General features: G+C 37.8%; 1 protein-coding gene across 3 annotated transcripts in view; it reads left to right on the top strand.

The window, feature by feature from the left end:
• The first annotated feature begins 1740 nt into the window (after positions 1–1740).
• LOC115438680 (RAS guanyl-releasing protein 2-like) overlaps positions 1741–20965 on the top strand; it is a 39637-nt gene continuing 20412 nt past the window's right edge. For all 3 annotated transcript variants that reach the window (XM_030162453.1, XM_030162451.1, XM_030162452.1), the window contains exons 1-7: positions 1741–2136; positions 13683–13822; positions 14095–14197; positions 14950–15006; positions 15303–15434; positions 15918–16068; positions 16650–16823. In XM_030162453.1, the coding sequence (XP_030018313.1) occupies positions 13753–13822; positions 14095–14197; positions 14950–15006; positions 15303–15434; positions 15918–16068; positions 16650–16823 (687 nt within the window). In that variant the 5' untranslated portion in view covers positions 1741–2136; positions 13683–13752. The remainder of the gene's footprint in view (positions 2137–13682; positions 13823–14094; positions 14198–14949; positions 15007–15302; positions 15435–15917; positions 16069–16649; positions 16824–20965) is intronic.

Below are 20965 nucleotides of genomic sequence, written 5' to 3'. Positions count from 1 at the left end.
TTGTATGTGTTCATGTTGGAACTTTGATGTGGTAAAAAAATGCGTATTTAATTTGTTTGTTTTGAATATAACATTCAAACCAAACAACAAAAAGATTTATATATATATATATATATATATATATATATATATATATATAAGGAAACCATTCGAAAAGGAGTGTGATGAAGTTTAACTTCTAATCTCCCGCCCCTTTACCCCATCCTTCCACATACCCTAATTCCTGTGTCAGATCCCATAAGTAACTCAAACATCCTACACATATCAAACTAAATTCTGACCATGCACAAAACACCAAAATGCTATTCATATCAAGAATAGACTCCATTTTGCAACACCATTTCACATCAAAATAAGTAAGTAAGTAAGTAAATTTTATTTATAGAGCACTTTTCACAGACAGAGTCACAAAGTGCTTTATCAATTCAAATCAGAATCAAATTAAGTTTACAGAGACCCAACAGAATCCTTCAGGAGCAAACACTTGTGATTGGTGACAGTGGCAAGGAAAAACTTCCCTTTAACGGGCAGAAACCTCGAGCAGACCCATACTCCTGAAGGATGGCTGTCTGCCTGTCTGCCTAAAATAAACTCTGTCCCTTTCATTGCACTAATAATACACATATCAAAACAAAAATAAATTCTATCCATTTCAAAACTATAATACACAAATCAAAAGAAACTGTCCATTTCTTAGCAGTAATATACATGTAACAAATTCTATGACTATGTTCTATGTACTTTCTTGACATGACCTGCTTTTTGTTTCAAATTATTATTATCATTATTATTATTATTATTATTATTATTATTATTATTATTATTATTATTATTATTTAAATTTATTTTTATTTTATTATAATTAAGTCATAAAATCTAAAAGAAAATACGCAGATTTTTTAATCGTCACTTTTCCTATATCACTTGAATGCAGCATATGCTCTACAGATGGCACAAAATAAACCGTCCATTTCTTAGCAGTAATATACATGTTAAAAAAATAAACTCTATGACTATGTTCTATGTACTTTCTTGACATGTCCTGCTTTTTTGTTTCTATCTATCTATCTATCTATCTATCTATCTATCTATCTATCTATCTATCTATCTATCTATCTATCTATGAAGTCATAAAATCTAAAAGAAAATACGCAGATTTTTTAATCGTCACTTTTCCTATATCACTTGAATGCAGCATATGCTCTGCAGATGGCACAGGGCGGTCATAGCAACAGGTATCCTCCATGTAGCTAGTGTATCAAAATGCAGGGATATAACACAGTCAGACCTTAGTGTATTTGACTTATTTATAGGCTACTGAAACTTTATCACTACCATTTCAGAATATTATCTCTGTAGGTCTTTTTATATAATATATGCAGATTACCTAATAAGAAAACTAGTCTATTAATCAATGAAAACATTTTGAATATGTGTATCATGTGTGCTGGGTTTCTGAACTTAACACACAGTGGCACAGCTTCTATTACATGCAATGGTTATATGTCTAAATGACGCTTCACAGCAGATGAAGTTATGTGTTTGTGGTCCACAGTTGGAAACTAGATGAAAGTATCAGATTTATGTCACACATGATTATAATTAATAGTGGTTGTGGAATGGTGCGTGTCTGCTCATGCAAACATGAATAGAGCGGTTGTGGTGTTGCTGTGATGCTACCAATAGGCGGAACTATGGCTCTGCGGTGTGATTGTGAGCCTCACAGCTGGAACAGGAGCAGAAGGCTGGCACCAGGTCCAGCTGTGACCACATCCCTGAGCCGTGCGTCTTCTGCTCCATCAGGACGCATTGCACCCAGAACTTGCTTCCGAGTGCGCACGGTTAGGATTGGTTAGGTTGCGCGTTTTGAGCTTAATCCGCCGTGAAAATACCTCTATAGTTCCTTCAGAAGATCGACAACATTAACTTAGGAGACACCCGAGTCTGTCTCCACTGATGAATTCTTGTGGCTTTCTCTCATTGGCGCATCTTTCCGCAGGACCCGGTGCTTCCACTCCGTAGCCAAAGCGTCCGTTGGTGCTGGTGATGTAAGGCTTTCCGACTGAGCGCTCACTCCAAAAACTGTTACCGGTGTTGCATCTTCTCCTAGAGCATGGGATCTATCAGTTTTTAAAGGTAAGAAATCCGTCGTAACTTATATATTAGTGCAAAACAGACGCTACTTGAGCTCATTTGACTGTTTTTACGCATCAGTTCAGACACTTAGAGGATGTATTTATGCTTTTTTTTTTTTTTTTTTGAAAACTGCAAGAGCAAAATACGTTCTTTAGCAATGTTCTTCAACTGCTCATATTCATCTGTGTAGATCCTCTTGCAACAGTAGTGTAACAGTGCAGTAAGATCACGCCTGAACATGTCTGCTTGCACCATCAACCACAATGATGTGAGACTGAGGGTTTTACTGTTGACTCATTACAGAGTCACTGTGCTGGTTAGTTTGCACGAAAAAAAAAAGTACACACGGCTGTTCAGACCTGTAGAGGACCAGTGTTGCATCTGACAGCTGTTCAGTATATCCTCAACTGTAGTTAATCACTGTTAATGCCATATCAAGAAAACACTGGTGGAAGCAGCAGCTCCTTGTTTGGTTAGGTTTCCCAAGTGAGTTTATCTACACAACACATAACAACCAAAAGAGATGGTGGTTATTGAGGTTTAAATACAAGAATCCATTATCTTTATTGGTATTAATAGGTGTTGAGGTGTTTTGTGGAGCTGCAGCACCACTAAATACCTTCAACATTGCAGTCATTTTCAGCAGAATTAATAGAGATGCAGACTGATTTTCATGGAGCATCACAAAACCCAGGAGAGGAGGAATGAACTATAGCTGCTCCTAAAATTAGATTCAGGGAGTATCTGGTTATTTTGTTTTGATCCTGCTTTGACTGTTGTAAGAAGGATGGTAAACAAAAGGCTGTTGACACACAAAGTTATGACTCTGCAAAGGGGACAGAAACAAAAAGATGCCAAAGATCAAGCTTCATTAGAGAGCAGTCAACCGTGAAACATCTGTCTTCACCGATAGCTTGTGATGCTTCGATTAAATTGTACTTTCACTGACGCAAGAATCATGACAGCTAATACTCAGTGCCCACGTGTATGCTGGTATGAATGTTCCATGACTGCTTTGGCCACATTAGAGATAATTATGATGCAGCCTTGACTATTGAGTTACACCAGTGGGAGGTCAAGCCTGTTTTTTTCACTTTGTTTATCATTCTATCAGCCTTGTCTTTACCTGTTCTCTTGCGTGGTTTTATCTGTTTGACTGTGGCTGTGATTACTTGCACTGCGGCATCTTTGCTGACTTCACCCCAGGCTTATGTGCACTTGTTTTGGTGACAGAGCAGTGGGATTTGACTTGTAAGCTGTGACTGGCTGCCTTCCTGGATATTTGAAAGCCTTAGCAGATGTACTTGAACAGCCCACCATGTCTTAGTAAAAGAGAGAAAAGTCTCTCTGATGTTTTTCAGTGTGGCTGATTTGCCTAGTGCCGCATGTTACTGTTTAACTCATCCTATTTTGAATAGCATGTAAGCTCGCTTTGTGTGGAATTATTCATCCACATCAGCTCTCGATCCAGAGAAGATCATGCAAAGGAAGCATCAGTCAGACACCACACAGTTCCCATTCATAAAACAATTAATCCATGTTATAAGACACTGACTCATTTGGATATTAACCTCAAAGCAGCCAATGGTCTCTATGATCCTATGAGGCTAACAGGTGAAGTGGTGCTTGACTTAAAAGATGCAGGCCTGTCAGAAGACTAATTTAAGGTTTTAAGGAAACTTTAGAATTGTACTAAAACCAAGAAGAGATTTGAAAGCTTCTGCATCTATCTACCTCCTTTCTCTCCCCTGTTACTGCAGTGCAATTATTTCAGGTCTCTGGAGCGGCTTTCCTTGATATTTAGCATCATTTCTAACAGCGTCCTTCACCCTTAGCCCAAACTAGTGTTGTACTTATCGGGAAGCCAGCCATAATTGGCTTCATTGTGAAAGGCTGCAGCTTTATTCCACGGTTCCAACAGCAACAAATCTGCAGGAGGAGGAGAAGGAGGGGAAGGAACAAACTAAAGCTGTGCAGAGGGACATGAAGAAGAGGGAAGCAATCAATATACAGAGGAGGGAAATCAAGCAAAGAGAAAATAATTACAGGAGAGCTGACAAGAGCAGCAGCTCAGCTGGGCATCGTGTACCTCAGTGAGGGCCCACATCACTGGAGTGCACAGTCCGATGCACTTTCTGCCTCTGTTCTCTGTCTATCTATTATCATTAATTCCCTGTGCTATTGCATTAGATTTTCTTTTCCTGTTTACTCCTTTGTTTTGACTCATGGACAGTTGTGACTATATTCCAATACTGTCACATGTATATTATGCTTCTTATATTATATTATATTAGGGGTTATTATGTTTACTGTCCTTTCATTGCTTAGAAAGCACCTATATATGCACAATGGCACAGCACAACACCCAGTCTGCACAACTACTGCTGCCTGATGTATTGTGTGGTGATCTGCCACTTCATATTATGGTCTGATTATATTACGTTGCAGATCACACTCTTAATAGCAATATTTACAATTTTTTTCCACATGTCATAGAGGCTGGCAGAAAATTTGCATGAGAAGAAAACAAACATGGTAGAAATATATCCACATATCAATTTACAGAGCAATTACTACTTCATCATAGTTAGAGTTACTGTGATATTATACCATGAGAGAAAAATATTGCCCAATCTTTTACCCCAAAGAAGAACAGGATGCCAGACGTATTGCTTACAGGCATACTGCAGTGTTCTGCAGTTTGTCCTTAAAAAAAAAAACAAGGTTTAAAATCACAATTAACAATGTGGTTTCCTTACCCACTGCTTTACACTCAGGAAGATGTAGCATTGTTCATGAGCTTACATTAAATTGGTGCTGGGGTGTTGTATTGTGCAGGGAATGAGTTGTCTGTCATCATTAACTGACTACATTTCTAAGCCAACAGTGTCTAGTAGATCTTGGAGATATGGCCAAAAATGTAATTTTCAATTTTGTTCAGTGGTTTGGCCAATTTATTATTTTAATAATTCTTTTCTGGCTCCATGAAATGAGGACTAACCTTGATTCAAAATACTCTTTCTTTTCTGAAACTATATTCCATATCTGACTGGATAAACACATTCACACTTAATATATTTCAAGAAATAACAGGTTGCAGCAGGAAAGGTGTCCAAAGGAATAATTTTGGTGTTGTAATTTAGGAATTTTTCGTGATTTTCACTAGACAAGGGTTACACACTGTTGCAGCAGTAGAAGAACAGAGGAAAGGCACTGAATAACTTTAGAGCAAGCATAAGGATTTTTGTTGAAAATCCAAACCAAAACCTCTATACTGAATTAGAAACCATTGTTTTATTACTGGTGCAGTTGGCTAATGTCAACAAACAACGCAATACTAACTTCCTATTATAGTTGACCTGCACTACTAATCTTACATGTTGGGTAACGTAAACTATTTGTTTAACCATGGTGGTATTTGTCGTAATATCACATGTGACCTTTCAATAGCTGTTTGCAAAAATGCAATCTCCATAACTCCGAGACATTGCTCCACCTTATTTATATTTCTCTGTCCCCTGGTATCTTTTTTTTCTGCATCACCTCTTCAACTCCCTCTCATGAAAAAGGGCACAGACTCTGTAAAATCTCAGTCTGTCATTGCACTCTGCTCTCGTCACCTTTAAAGGCATGGTTAGAACACAGAGGACGGAGCCAGCAGCAAAGGAGAGGGAGACATAAGAGGCGACGGTAACTGGGATGGGAAAGCGTTGGTCTTCAGGTACCATAAATCATGCAGTTGCTGGAATTAAATCAGTCATGGTGAAACACCCGTGGATGGGCCTGGTGGGAGGGTGGATCGAAAATCACTGCACAGACATGGCTGCTATGTCACAGCTAGTGATTACTGAAGGCGGTGAACTCGAAGTGATGGTGATTGCATGTTTATAATGAGTTAAGGTTGTGGTTGTGTAGCTGCATATTGTGCTACAGGTGTTGAGCGTGTTTCAATTGCTGTCTAAAAAATGCACTCATTTTTATTGCTTTGTTTTCATTCTCAATCTGCCTGCACTCTGTAATCTCTCACGGTTAAATGCTTTACTATGAATACAGGAAATTCTGGGGTTTGTGGGCTGCTCAGGGATGCAAGCCGTTTTAGAGGAGGAATACATAAACAGGAACTAGCCCGAGCTAACAGTCTTAAAAGCCTGTAGGGTAATGAACAGGCTGTTTGGGTGACTGTGAAACCCCCAGCATTCACACAAAGCGTGAAACCTACTTCAATATTACTGTCGTATAAAACCACCATATACTTCACTGCGCAGAATTCAGGCAGGCAGGAGGAAGTGAAGTGGATAAACACTGTGCAAAGAACAAATTAGGCTCCAGATATACACTACTTATGCTCTATGAACCGTACCTAAGTGTATATAAATTTGAGAATTTCCCTTTGCTTTTGGGTGGATGTTTTCTTGCAGCTGAGCAACCCTCTCCTTTCTCCATGGTGCTCTGAGCAATGCAAACCTGCTTTGGGATTTGCAAACTGACATGTAGACCTGCCCAGAAATCAACAGACAGTTGGTTGGATGGTTTCGGTGTTACTGTTCACCCAGAGATGAACCCTAATATGTTGTTGCAAAATGGTAAAGTGTCACATTTACTCTTTTACGCAATACCGTTTGCCATGTGGCTTCACCTTTTATACACAGTGAGCAGTGACAATGCGCAACAATGTGTGTCTCAAGGAGAAACTGTCAGAGTGAAGGGGAAAAAAAATCTAAAGATAAGAAAAAAATAGTGCAGAGTATTACTTCAAGAACTGAAAACCTACACAGTGTGACTAACAAGCTTCAGAAAAAAGTGTGGACATGCTCATACGCTTACCACATTTCACATACCAACACGCCCTTCCGGTATTTGTTATGAAGCAAACTTTCACATCTGGTAAAAGGACAGAAGTTTGAGCAGGAAGCCTCAAAACAAAGCAGCAAAAACAGTCTGACACAATGACACATTGTTGTGTTTTGGGAGCAGGAGGTAGATATTAAAACAGCACATGGGCCCTACAGCAGTGCCCACTCTGCCTCATACGTTAAAGGCTTTTTGTTTGAAGTCTGAAAGTTGAGATGTGAAGAGTGTGCCAGATGTGGAACAGGATGTGTGACTTCTTTAGTTTTGGAGGTCAGAATGAAACATTACTCTCAAACAGCTGTTACATCCCTGCAAGAGATTGTGAAATCAACATATTTTCCACCTCACTTTGCTCTGTTTTGCCGCCTGCATACTTTATTTACACAGTATTAATAGTGCTGTGTTTCTTTGTTTTTGGTGTAGTTTGCTCTTGTAGAGTTATATTCAGTATTATTTTCTGCCTCCTTCACAAAACAATATCTCTCCATATTTGACTGGGCTAAAGTGAGGTAGAGTACATTGTCTTCCTGCCTCTCAGGCTTTTTCTTTATCTCTTCTTCTCCCATGCCGTCTATCCCTGATCCCTCCCTCCCAAAGGAGCAACTGTAGCTACTAATCTCAGTTTGCAGCCGGTGCCCCCCCACTGATGTGGCATTCTGCGTGTCCAGGGAAAAGGAAATGTTTCCCTTCCTGCTCTCAGTACCCTGCAGTCTGTAAATAGAGCCTGCCACCAGTCTCTCCGTAGGCCCCTCTGGAGAACTATATCTGTCCCATCATGCAACACCCTTGCTACAACTTCCTGAAGCGAACCAGTTTGTGTTGGGAAACAGATAAGGGTGGGATGTGTGTCTAATGTGTGAGTTTGCATTGTTGTAATTCAAGCCATATTTCACTCCTCTCAAGAGGGGGAGGACGGTAAGATAAAATTCCAGCGATTACAAAATGTTACTATTACATAAACAATTACCACACATTTGTTAGATGTTAAAATGCATTTTCCTGAAAATCTAGAGCTAAAACCTATCTGTCCATTCAGTGATTTTACTATATTCAAAATCTTATTTTTAATACTTTAAAAAAAATGTTCAAGTAAATATTAAGAACGTAAAAATTTACACAAACATACAAACAAAAAAGAAACATACATCTGAACAAAATAAAGGAAAAAAACGGGGAGGGGAATGCTGCAATATTTACACTCGTTTATACACTGTTACCCATAAAGTTGGAATATAATATTTCTACCTCTTCTGATGAAATGACTATGACAATATGATTTATTCTTGATAAAGTGTAACTGGGACTGTAATTATTGCATCTGGTCAAAGGTGTATAAATAGGACTAAAGAGAGGAATGTGTCTGAAAACAGAATTATTCCAACTTTATGGGAGACGGTGTATTTGATTATTTTGTCCCTCCCATGTTTGTTCAGAGGCCCCTTATTCTTCAGGTGAAATAGGGTGTATTTCCTCTTCAATGTCCAGCAAATGTTTTAGTATTCGAGGGTCACATTTCACCCAGTCTCTTGTGATGGTCTTTTGATATGCCAGGATTAAGATTCAAAGAGGTAAATTCTGAATCGTGTCTTCAAGTGTTAGTTCAAGATACACAATTCCTTGGGATTTTTAGTTGAAATTTTTCTCTAACGTCTGAAAAATACCACCCCGAAAACACATTTTCACACATGACCACATAAATGAGAGTGACTGGCATCCATGTGCCCACACTGTCTCTGGCATTGTGTTTAGTTTATTCACCATCTTATTAGACCTGCAAAACTTTGCCCACAACCCCGAAACACAGACTGTTGAGGCAGCCCTAAAGCCATTAGCATATATATGTGTGTGTGTGTGTCTGAGACATGCATCTATTCAAAATAATCCCAGAGTGGGAGCTGCACAACAACAGCCTTTCCATTAGTGTCCCCACAAACGTCAGATTCTCAGAGGCAGAAAAGGAAAGAAGTGTGTGTTTAACTCTATCTGATTGCTTATCAGGATGAATCTTTCATGGCTCATGACCGCTATCCATGAAAACGTCAATCAAGCCTGTTTCACACAAATGCCATTGGGTATAAAAGGGTATAAAACTAAATCACAGGATGCAGACAGCGAATTAGCTTGGGGTATTTACTAGCATGGGAATGAGCACATTACGAGAATGTCAATAGCAGAATGGATGTCATTATCTGTGTGTTTATCCGTGTCTCGTCATCGATCAGTGCTAAGACATGAAAAGGCATGGGAGCTTTATTCATTAAGCTAGTTTGCTAAAAAAAAAAAATGTGTAGGCTTTGTTGGAGTATCCTTGTTTTAGGGAAAAACGCTAAATTATCTAATTGACTGGAACAAAAATAAATATTTGCTCCTGACAGGTTATAAACAACAATTAGAGACAGACATTTAGATGAAAAGTTAATTAAAATGAGTCGTTTTGTGCTGTTAAATGATCATGCGGAGCATAACCAGACCATTTATTAACATTATTTTTTCAGAAAAATCATTAAATTGTGGATTTTGGATAAATAATCCTGTCTGCTTTTAGTGATTTATAACACTGGTTGTACTGATTTTAAAAGTAAAACTAAGCAATTTGTGTAGGAAGTGTTCCAAAGCCATTTTCGGGTTGTTCATCACTGAAAAGCAAAAATGAGGAAGGACCGTTGTGAGAAAGTGGCTGTCCACATCTTACCAGAGGATGTGACCTTTTCATTTCACTAAACCAGAAGCGCACTGCAGATTCTGTGTGACCAGGATTGACCAGGCACCTGTCTACTTCCCTTAATCCCTGCTGTGCCCTATTCCACCCCCTAATCTACCTGATCGATAGCTCTGGATCGCCGTCACCAGGCAACCAAGAATGACACCAAAGCCCTCACGGGGTGCACTACCTAACAATCAATCATCCGATTAACAGCAATAGAAACTGTCTAACGCCGTAAACTGCTGGGAAAATACAAAAAAATAACAAGACACAAGAGGAGCTTGTTAAAGATAAACTCATAAAAGCAGAGAGATAATTGTCCTCTGGGTTGTGAGAAGAGGGGTTCTGTGGGATGATAAATTCAGAAAGATAGCGAGATGATATCATCACCAAGATGGGCACAGGATGTGCTAGAGCCTCAGATGAAATTCAGTTTAAAGCAGGCAGCCTTTGCACACCTTGGGTGACACTGAAAAAAGAAATCCTTCTTTTTTTAGTTCCTGTATGTTACCTCTGAGGTTAGAGCATGTGTGACTCATCAGGAAGCGGTGGATAGTTGGTCCTTGCATTGGCATAGACAGTATACTGAGGACAGACTGTTCTGGGCACTGCAAGAAACTCAAGTGCAAAAATACAGAAGTGAAATAGATGCCATTTTTGTCACAAAGAAATCCATTCATCAGGGATTGCGATGGTTCTCATAATGACTCTTGTTGTGTGGCTGTAATCGGCTTCAAGGCCACTTTGAGATGACGTGTGAGGAATCAAATGTGTTCTGAACTGTACTGCATTTAGAAACCTCACCTTTTATATAGCAGTATCAGATTTCAGATTTGATGTTCTTTTTTTGAGGTTTCATAGTTGCAATGCTGCTCTGTGGTTTTGACTTACCTCTTATTGTCATCTTTTACCTGTGGTGCTCTTAGCATACCTCATATATTGCAATGTGTGGTCAAGCAGCAGTCATATGATTTCACTGTAATGATGTCTTATCTGAGAAAAGTCCTCATGAAAGCACAGGTTTGCACTGTTTTTCCTAGTGACTTTCACTCACTCTTACTCTGTGTTGTTTTACTCATGATTGATGCTGTAGTGTTCTGTTTCCCCCTCTCTCTGTCTTTTCCGCAAAATGTGTGTGGCTTAGACAGCTTGTGAAGCCTGTAATTGAGTGTGTCCGCCCACTGTGTTGCAGCAGAGACAGTGCAGTGGAAGGCTTCATTGTGTCAAGCACAATAGATATGTACACATACTCATCAGACCCTTCTTACAACACAGTGAACCACAATATTTAAGAGCCATTAGTAGATAAATAAGCGGGTGTCTGGTGTGGATTGAGTGACCTGGGTTTGTCAATGGAGAAGCCCCACAGTGTTACCTTTACACCTATCTGCAATGAGGATATCCTTTGGCCTTTTTTTTTAATCTACTTTTAGCTCTACCAGCTTGAGCCCCAGTCTATATGGAAGATAAGCACTCTTACCTCGTCACACATAATAAATGCATGTAGGATTATAGCAAAAGTGTTTTCCTTGAGGCTATTCTTTTCTTAAATCACATTTCTCTTGGAGATAACATGTTTGTAGCGCATGCGCTTTGTGCACAGAGGTGTGTGCATATGGCATCAAAGTGACCTGAGATTAAGCTGTGGTTACCATGGTTTCCCATTCACAGAAAAAACTATCACTAGATATGTATATACACATTTTACCATGCAACAAAACTACTATATTTCAAGTCATAACACTGCTGATGTGCTACATATTGTTGCACTATACTACTTGTAGGAGGTGTCACAAACAGATAACTTGTGGTTTCCTGTTCAATCCATTTTTAGCTGCCTGTCTGGTTTTTTATTTTAAGAAGCCTTGAGGTTATTACACTAGAGCAGGTTGAATTGGTCACAGCTGTTAAATTCTACCTCCAAACTGACCTAATTTGTTCCTTAAATTTGCATCAGTGCAACATATGTCTCAGGGTTAGAAGAACAGTTGTGGTAGTGTAAGTGTAAATTAGTGTTCAAATGTTATGGAAGTCTCAAGATAAATACAACTAATGCTAGTACTTGAATGGGAGATGCTATATTTATTCTTTATATTATGTGAAATCTCTGTAAACTGAATACAGATAAGCATGTTTACAATATTCACCCTTTCATGCATGAGTTATGAGAACCTTAATCAAGATTTTTTCCTGAGTGTTTTAATTCCTCTTTAGGTATGAAAAAAACAATGCCATTGAATTTTTTTTTTTTTTTTTATGAGCCTATTTTTCATGGAGTTGCAAAAATGTCCACTCAGCCGGACACCATGCGTTTAATTTTTGAATCAAAGAAACATGTATTTACTGACATACCGTGTGAAAACTATGGATTTTTTTTTTTTTTAACCTGACTTGTCCAGCATCCTAACAACAGAATAGTAGCCTGGCTGCCTTTTTGTGCTGAACAAATTTGCTTTGCCAAGGGAAACTTCAATGAGGCTCCCCTTGATATTCTACTGTCTTTATTATGAGTTTTGTTGAATTACATTTCGATGCCGGACCCGACAACGAAACATATTTACTGACATACTGTGTGAAAACTATGATTTTTTTTTTAATGCTGCTAATCTGATGTTTTGTCATTTTAACATACTCTAATGCTAGTTATTACTCACTTTATGGAGATAATATGCCAAAAAAATAGTAAACTGTTTAAAAAAAACCCAGTTAATTACAGTCTAATAATAACCACAAGCAATTGATTTACACTCAAACATGTTACTGCAGATCAGGTTTATCAAGAACAGCAAAGTTACTGAATGTCAGTGTATGGGATGATCCACTGTGTTGGCTGAGATGGAACTAAAACAATAAAATCCATAAATATACAAGAGAACAGCTGGAGAATAGCTGTCCACTGTAGTGACCACTATCCATGAAAGGGTTAAATAGGATGCGAGTAGTTTTATGTCCATTGTGGATTGGTCAAGTATGCTGATTGAAGTTATATTGAGCTCATAATATTGATAATTTTCTCAATTAATCTTCTAGTTGTTTAGTCATTTGATGTTCTATGTGTTTTACTTGGCCCACAAACCAAATGCATTCATTTTAATGTCATAGACGAATAAAGAAACCAGATTGTTTTTTCCCTTTGAACAATTATTCATACCAGTGAATTGATTTAATCATCACTATCTTGTGTTTTGTTTTGTTTTTTTTTGCTATATTCCAAATGATAGAGCTACAGATAAACCATTTAACCTCAGGGAGAAATTCATTTTTGAACTTTTTGGCTCAATATATTCCAAGATTAAATAAAGGTAATACCACTACTGCTACTGCTACTACTATTACTATTACTACTACGACTGCTACTACTACTAATAATAGAAATAATAATAATAGTAGATTATCAAAGCAGCTCACGATTAATGTAATAATAATCACTGTGGCTCAAGCATTAAAAAGTGTAAAAAGCTTGTCAAATGCACTGACAATATAAAGAAATCTTGGGCAGACTTTAAAGAAATGTCCATTCTATTGCTAATATGTTAATAACTGTTGTGTAAAAGTAAGTTGGCTAAAAAGTTTTAGCATTGGCGCAAAGTTGAGAGGTCTCTACGCCATTTAGACTTTAATGAGACTTTCAAATTTCCCCGAGTCTTGTGCCAGTTACATTTTAGTGCAGCCTTAGCAGATTGACACCTTGAATGCATTAGGTCAAATCAATTCGTCATTGTGCTGATGGGATGACAGTGATAGGCAGGTATTCCAATTAAAACCAAGGAGAAAACAACTTAGCATCATGCCAGTCATAAGTAGGGGGTAAACAGTCCCTTATTAGCTCAGTCTCCACAGTGAGGAGAAGGATACACAAAAAGTGACCACACAGCTATTCTGAGAATGCAGAAGTATCCTCCTAGAGTTTTATTTTCATTGTCGGCTTCACAATTACTCTTTTTTGCTCAGATTTAAGCTTTTTTTTCATCTTCTTTTCATTATTGTTTAGTAAGAGGCCCGGGACTCAAACCAGACACTGCTAAACAAGGGAAAACGACAGAGAAGAGAAGAAAGGAGCGATGGAGTCTTTATTGTCGGAACAGTCGGCCACAGTGGACGACCTGGTGGAGGCGAGCATCCAAGCCTTTGGTAGGTCATTCATTTCCTTATGTGAAGTTATGAATTTATATTTTGACATTTCTCTATTTGAGTGTGATTTCATCGGTTTATTTATATTCAGGAAATTAAATGTTGTTAAAAAAAACACCTAGTGCACAGTTCTATGTGACAAGCTGTTATCGTGTCACACCCTGACAACCGGAATAGATTTTCATCATGTCGTAGCATGTGGCACTTGTACTGTGACTGTGATGACGATTTCTGTCTGTCTAATGATGAGTGATATTCTGCTCCTGTTGCAGATGAAAAGGGCACTTTGAAGGATGCCACCTTGGTCCGCATGTTCCTCATGATGCACCCTTGGTACATCCCTTCAACTGACATGGCTAAGAAACTAGTATTAAAGTATCCTTCACCCATGATTTCTGCTACCTGGGATATTTGTACTTTGTGCTGAGGGTGTGTGTCTCTGAAGATGCCACAAGAGAGTATGTGAAGATCAGATTCTTTTGTTGGCCTTTAGGACAGTAGGTTTTAGTCTGTGTAGGGGGTGGAAAAAGTTTAGTCCCTTTATTTCAGTTAAAGTATAATTTTGCACTGTGAAAATACTCCACTATGAGTAAACGTTCTGCTTTCAAAAGTAAAAGCCTCAATAATTTTCACTAAAATGTAGATAAATGGTGAAAACTCGAAATATTTTTTATGCCGTAAAATGGTCTCATATATTTTATTATTAGATATAATGTATGGATTCATTTTAGTACCAAAATGCCTACAGTTAAGTTCACTTGAGCTTCTTTATAAAATGTTGGACAGTTTAATCTATGGCATGATGTTGTATAAAATCATAATCATCCTATGAGAATCAAGTGTCTTCACAACATCAGGATGCATTTCCTTTTTAATTCAAGAGGTCTTTAAAGAGTAAAAGCTATAAATAAACATTTCATTCTCCTACATGTTCTATACTGTACAGCTGTTATGTGAAAAGTAACTAAATTTGCCTCTGAAATTCAATGTAAATAGTTCTTGAGTGCAGCATTCACTATCGGTCTGTGTTGTGTTAAATATGTTAATTTATAATTAGTCTTGTCTCAGTGGAGTTAGTTAAAGTGTAGAGACAGTTGCAGCAGGTTTCTCCTTGACTTGTGCATCAGATCTCAAGAGGAGAGCTGCACTGCTGAGTGCCGAACAAGGATATGCCATCTCGTCAAGTAATAAACTGTCATTCATTCTTTTACCACTCTGGGTACTCCTGTTTTCTGAACTTTGATCACTGAATCTGTCATCTTCCTCCTCTTTGTGAGCCTCCTTATGTTTCTCTGTATTCTAGGTTGTCCTTGACTTTATGTGTTCCTGCGTGAATAGTTGACATTAATGACATATGGAATCTGATGCTTTTGTGTAGATGTAAACAACTCTGCTCCTGCCGCATTCCCCATCTTTCTATAGCTTTGTCAGTGTTTTTCATCGCCGTTCTGCCGTTTTATCCCTTTGTTCTTCCTTCCAGGTACTGGATCTCGGAGTTTCCAGCAGAGTTCAATCTGAGCCCAGAGCTGGCGGACCAGATCAAAGACTTTAAAGACCTCTTGACCACCGAGGGCAATGAAAGCCAGAGTCAGCTCATTGACATTGACAGTGTGTGAGTGAACAACTGCAAAATGGTATTTTCTGGGCGTGTTATTGACAATGTGACCGAATGTCCATCTGTGGGTGTTTATGCTCTTTTATTGCCTGTTCTCAGACATTGCTGAACTGTGCTATGCAGGGTCAGTGACTTCTTCTTTTCCCATAAAAGCCATTTCTATGAATTTGACCTCAACTTCCTTTCAGTGTTCCATGAGGAGAAGCCTCTGTGGAGTAAATTTGTGACCATTCCAGAGATTAGCTTCACATTTCTAACATTCTAGTGGTTTTAGTGTCTTTTTATCTTTAATATCACTCATGTTTTATAGGGATTATGATATTTTTTATATGGAAATTATATAATGGTAAGATTATTGTAATATTTCTTATATATATCCAAGAGTATTATCTATGTAGCTCTAATCTGATACAAATCTCTAAAGCTATAATGTGTAATGACTCTGCCTGGCAATTTTTTGTACTTTATCTTCCCTCTCAGGCCATCATATAAATGGAAGCGACAGGTAACTCAGCGGGTCCCATCTGTGTCCAAGAAGAGGAAAATGTCCCTGCTGTTTGACCACTTAGACTCATGTGAACTGGCCGAACACCTCACCTTCCTCGAGTACAAATCCTTCTGCAAGATCCTGGTTAGTTTAACAAGCATCATTAAAAGCATCCCTAATGTTTACAGCTTTTAAGTCTGTGAAATTCTCAAGTAATTTAATGTTAAGATGCCAGAAGCTCATTATAGTTGCTAAGCAATGGTGGCTAAAATCTACTTTTACTGGCAGTAATTATATTTGTTGTTTGGAACTGTTTTGCTTTTAGCTTTATTTTGGGAAGCAAATGCAATGACTGGGTTTGTACTGTTTTTTAAACCCAAGTTTTTTTTTTTTGTTTTTTTTTTTTTTTTTAAAGATAATTTATGCTTTATTCAGGCTTGACAGTGGTGGTAAAAGGGGGCAGTGGTAGTGAGGATGGGCTCTGTTTTGCTTTTAATAGAGGATAAAACATTGGACAGAACAGCCCATAATTGAGCACAGTGGTTGACCTTTTAACTAAAAATAAATCTTTATTTCCTCAAGGCTGCTCTTATTATGTCCTTCATCTCCAAAGCAGCAGAATGACATTCATAATGAATGAGCATTTTCTGAAAGATACCAGGATGTGAGCATGTTGTAATTTAATTCTAGATAAATGGAATATAATGCCCCCTTCCTCATTTTAGTTTCAGGACTACCACAGCTTTGTGATGCATGGCTGCACAGTAGATAACCCCATCCTGGAGCGTTTCATCACCCTCTTCAACAGTGTCTCACAGTGGATTCAACTTATGGTGCTCAGCAAGCCCACTGCCCAGCAGAGAGCCGTCGTCATCTCCCACTTCATTAGAGTGGCACAGGTCTGTCTAACGAGCCCATTTAGACACGTTACCACAAAGGTTTTAACACTAAGAACTCGTTGAAGAGGTCTTGAGGCTGGTTGTAGGGTTCACAGTGAATGGGAGATGGTCATCTGGGTTCACAAAGAATAAGGAGAGGGAATACATTGAATTAATTAAACTGAAAGATGTTGAGGAAAGGAAAACTGTAACTGTTGAGCATCAGAGCAAAGATCATTTCCTCTTAGATATCATCACCCATCTTTTTTTTTTTTTATATAATTTATTTTTTATTGACATTCAGTACCAGACATTTGCACCTGCTACATCAGGGGTGTCAAACTCAGTTTAGTTCAGGGGCCACATTCAGCCCAATTTGATCTCAAGTGGGCCGGACCAGTAAAATAATAACAGTGAAAAAAGTAAAATTATATTATCATCAGGTTTACAACTCTAAAGTTTCCTTAAAAATCTGTATGACATGAACAACTTGAATTGTCCAAAGAAAAATGAGTGCAATCTTAACAATTTTACTTCTTTACACCAAAAAAACAAAGAGAAAATTTGGGGTTGTCATTATTTATAGGTTATTATGATAATATTTTACTGGTCTGACCCACTTGACATCTAATTGGACTGTATGTGTTTGTATGTGGAACCTGAATTAAAATGATATTGACACCGCTGATTGTTAATATCTTCAGTGTAATTTTTGCATTTCACAAATTCATCCCGAGGGCCGGATTGGACCCTTTGGCGGGCTGGATTTGGCTCCCGGGCCGCATGTTTGACACCTGTGTGCTACATCATATGTACATATATCATACATCTGTTGTCTGCTCTAAATCTAATATAATATGAAATAATATAATATAATAATATAATGTAATAATATTTTTGTTTTATGTCCAAACACTGAAAAGAAAGGCAGATAACCCAATAAAAGAAAAAGAAAAAAAAAAACTTTATACAAGTAATCATCACCCATCTTAAGATGAATTGTTGTGTAAAGGTTGTGGGGGTGTTAGCTTATATAAATGCCTACTAGAAGCCTTTTAACGCTACTGTCATGGGAAAACTTAATATGTCCACAATGTTAACATTTTAGGAATTAAAACAAACAGCCTGGTTATAGCTGTGAGATGATGCATAATTCATATTACACAGAAGCTTTTATTGGCCCAAAGGGTGGTAATAACTCATCTAAATCTTAATCATGAGAAAAAGGAAAAGAAATCTAATCTTTGTTGCAGAATTTTCACTTCCCTCTCATTTCAAAATATGTCTGGCTTTTATGAAAGGAGACTTTCAAGTGAATTAGAAATCTTAGTCACAGACTGTAACATGAAAAGGAAGTCTGTTGGTAAATCTACTCAGGGTTACTCATAGAAACATAATATTCTGGTAACTAGACAAAGCTATATTTTTCCTGTGGAAAGTATTTCATACTCTGACCTCTTGAATTTTGTAAATATTTCCAGATTTGAATAATTTCAAGTGTAGCACAAAGCAGTAATGAGGATAAGACCATCATTTATGTCTAGCTAATCATCCAGGGCCATTTACAAGTCAAAACAGTTGTCTTGTAGCTCAGGAGGTAGAGTGGGTCGTCCAATAACTAGAGGGCTAGTTCGACTCCTGCTCTGTCCTAGTCATGTGCTGTTGTGTCCTTGGGCAAGACACTTCACCCACCTTTCCTCCCTTGTCACACACACTTTTGTGTATGAATGTTTGGTGTTGGTCGGAGGGGCTGTTTGGTGTGGATTGGCAGCCAAGCTTCCATCAGATACAGATCCGTGAATACAGATCTAGTTTACCACCACTAGTGTGTGAGTGAAAGAATAATGGATCAATAATGTAAAGTGTTTTGGATGCCTTGAAATGAGCAACAGAAATCCAATCCGTTATTATTATTACAATCTTAATCTTAACTGAATCTAGTTCTTTTCCATTAATTCCCAAACAAAACTGTCAAATGGCTTCTTTTTATGATTCTCTGATCCCGTGTGGGAAGATTGTCATCTATTTATTCCAGAAAATATTATTTAACCAGCTTTCTGACCTTCATTGTAATCAATATCATTCCATTTTGATGTTATCATTTACAGCTAGACATTCATGGTTTTCTCTCTGTATGTATCTTGTATCTCTGTGATGTTAGATTCAGTCGACGTTAAAAAAAAACAACCTGAAATGAGATGTGAAGTCATCCTCATATTTCATTCAAGTCAACTTCTGCCTTGTTTTTGTCAGTAAGACATGCCTTTTTCACTCCTCTTTTTCCTTTTGTATCCTTCTTTTTGTGTCGAGAAGATCTTTAGTTGCTCATAATTTATTTAACAGGGTTTTAGCAAGTCTCCCCACCCTCTGTTCAAGCGCTCCAGGACCTCAGCAGGGATCTTACCAGTGGAGCACAGTGTTTCACCCTCCTTGATACCGAAAACTTGGATATTTCCCATTGTTTTGTGAAGTTATAATGGTTTAGTTGTGAAGGTAGAAGCATTTTCATGAAAACACAGCTGAGAATGACCTTCTCCTCTACAAATATCTCCCACTGTCAGCAGCTGCGCATCGTCTCCTGCTCCTTTGTGCATCTTTTAGAATATTTTTATAGCTACATTGTCTTTATTCCTGGAGGGCAAACTGGAGTGCAACTTTGTTCGACATTTTTAGAATTTAAAGTGAACACTGAATCTCAGCAGCTCTTTTTATTTAGTCTGGGCAAATAAAATAAGACATATTACTAACATTTTCTTCGGTTGACAGAAGCAAACTGTTTTTAAAAAATTATCAAAAAAGCTTTAAATATACTGGAAGGGTGTAATATTTTTAACTATTACCATCCTTAAATATTGTCATCATTGTTTTTTGAGCACCATTAATTTAATTTAGGTTAAGAAACAATGATGACAATATTTAAGGATGGTAATAGTTAAAAATATTATACCCTTCCAGTATATTTAAAGCTTTTTTGATAATTTTTTAAAAACAGTTTGCTTCTGTCAACCGAAGAAAATGTTAGTAATATGTCTTATTTTATTTGCCCAGACTAAATAAAAAGAGCTGCTGAGATTCAGTGTTCACTTTAAATTCTAAAAATTTAAATAAATAAACACTGTTGGGGGCTGACTGTAAGGGTATATCCCTGAAGTCCCCCCAGTCCTCTGCTATATATAAATCTATCCACGATAATTGTTAGACAATCGATATGAACTCAGTTTGAGCTACATTGACCTGATAGTGGCAGAATAATGGTCAGAGAACCAATTTTCCCCACAAAACTCCACCTAGTGAATGAAAATGACACCATATGAACTCTGGATGGTGGCAAGAAAATGGACATTTGTGAGACGATCAATATGAACTAAAATTTATCTTAATTGGCCTATTATTGCTTGATTAAGTCCAAAAAACTGATTTTCAACTAAAGCGCCCCCATTTGGATGACTTGTAATACTCATAGTGAAGCGGAAATTGATAGGGTTCTTCCACTTGGGGTCCACTGTGTTGGTTATCAAGGGAGAAGGAATCCAACCAAATCTGTCCTAGTTATCGCATTCACACGAAGGATATCCGGCAGGGGCAGTGGTCAGGGTAAAACCATTATATCCCTGAAACTCGATTTTGGGGATATAAATAGTTATGTTTCACATTCTGAATGGATTGTGTATGTGAATGTTTGGATAAATATAGAAGCAACCAACTGACTCCACTCATGCTGCAGATTTCTTTGTTAGTTCTTCACTAATTTGAAAGGATTTACACTTTGGTATTTAAGAAATGTAACCCAGTGTGAGCACATGCAGGGACAAAAATTATGTTCAAGCTGATTTCAGATGTATTCAGAGGCAGCACAGAAGGTAGCCATGACATACTTGACATTTCCCAGATCTTCCCTCAGGGTGCGCTGGATGTGTCCCATTTCAGCCTCCTACTGGGAGCACATTACATCCATCTCACGTTCAGACTGTTTTTTTTTTTTTTTCCTTGACTGCAAGAATGCTTGTCATCAAAAACAGAAAAATTATCTTTTAATGTCTATCTCACTTTCATTTCACCAAATGTTCCGTGTGCATGTGTTTGTGCCCTTCTTGAACATTAATAAATGTACAACGCCAATCAGCTGTGTGATAACATTTTGTTGACAAGAGGATGAACTTGAC

Source organism: Sphaeramia orbicularis, chromosome 18, assembly GCF_902148855.1.
Source record: "Sphaeramia orbicularis chromosome 18, fSphaOr1.1, whole genome shotgun sequence".
NCBI classification, from domain to species: domain Eukaryota; kingdom Metazoa; phylum Chordata; class Actinopteri; order Kurtiformes; family Apogonidae; genus Sphaeramia; species Sphaeramia orbicularis.
Note: the sequence above shows the minus strand (reverse complement) of the source record. Positions and strands in the feature narration are given on the sequence as shown.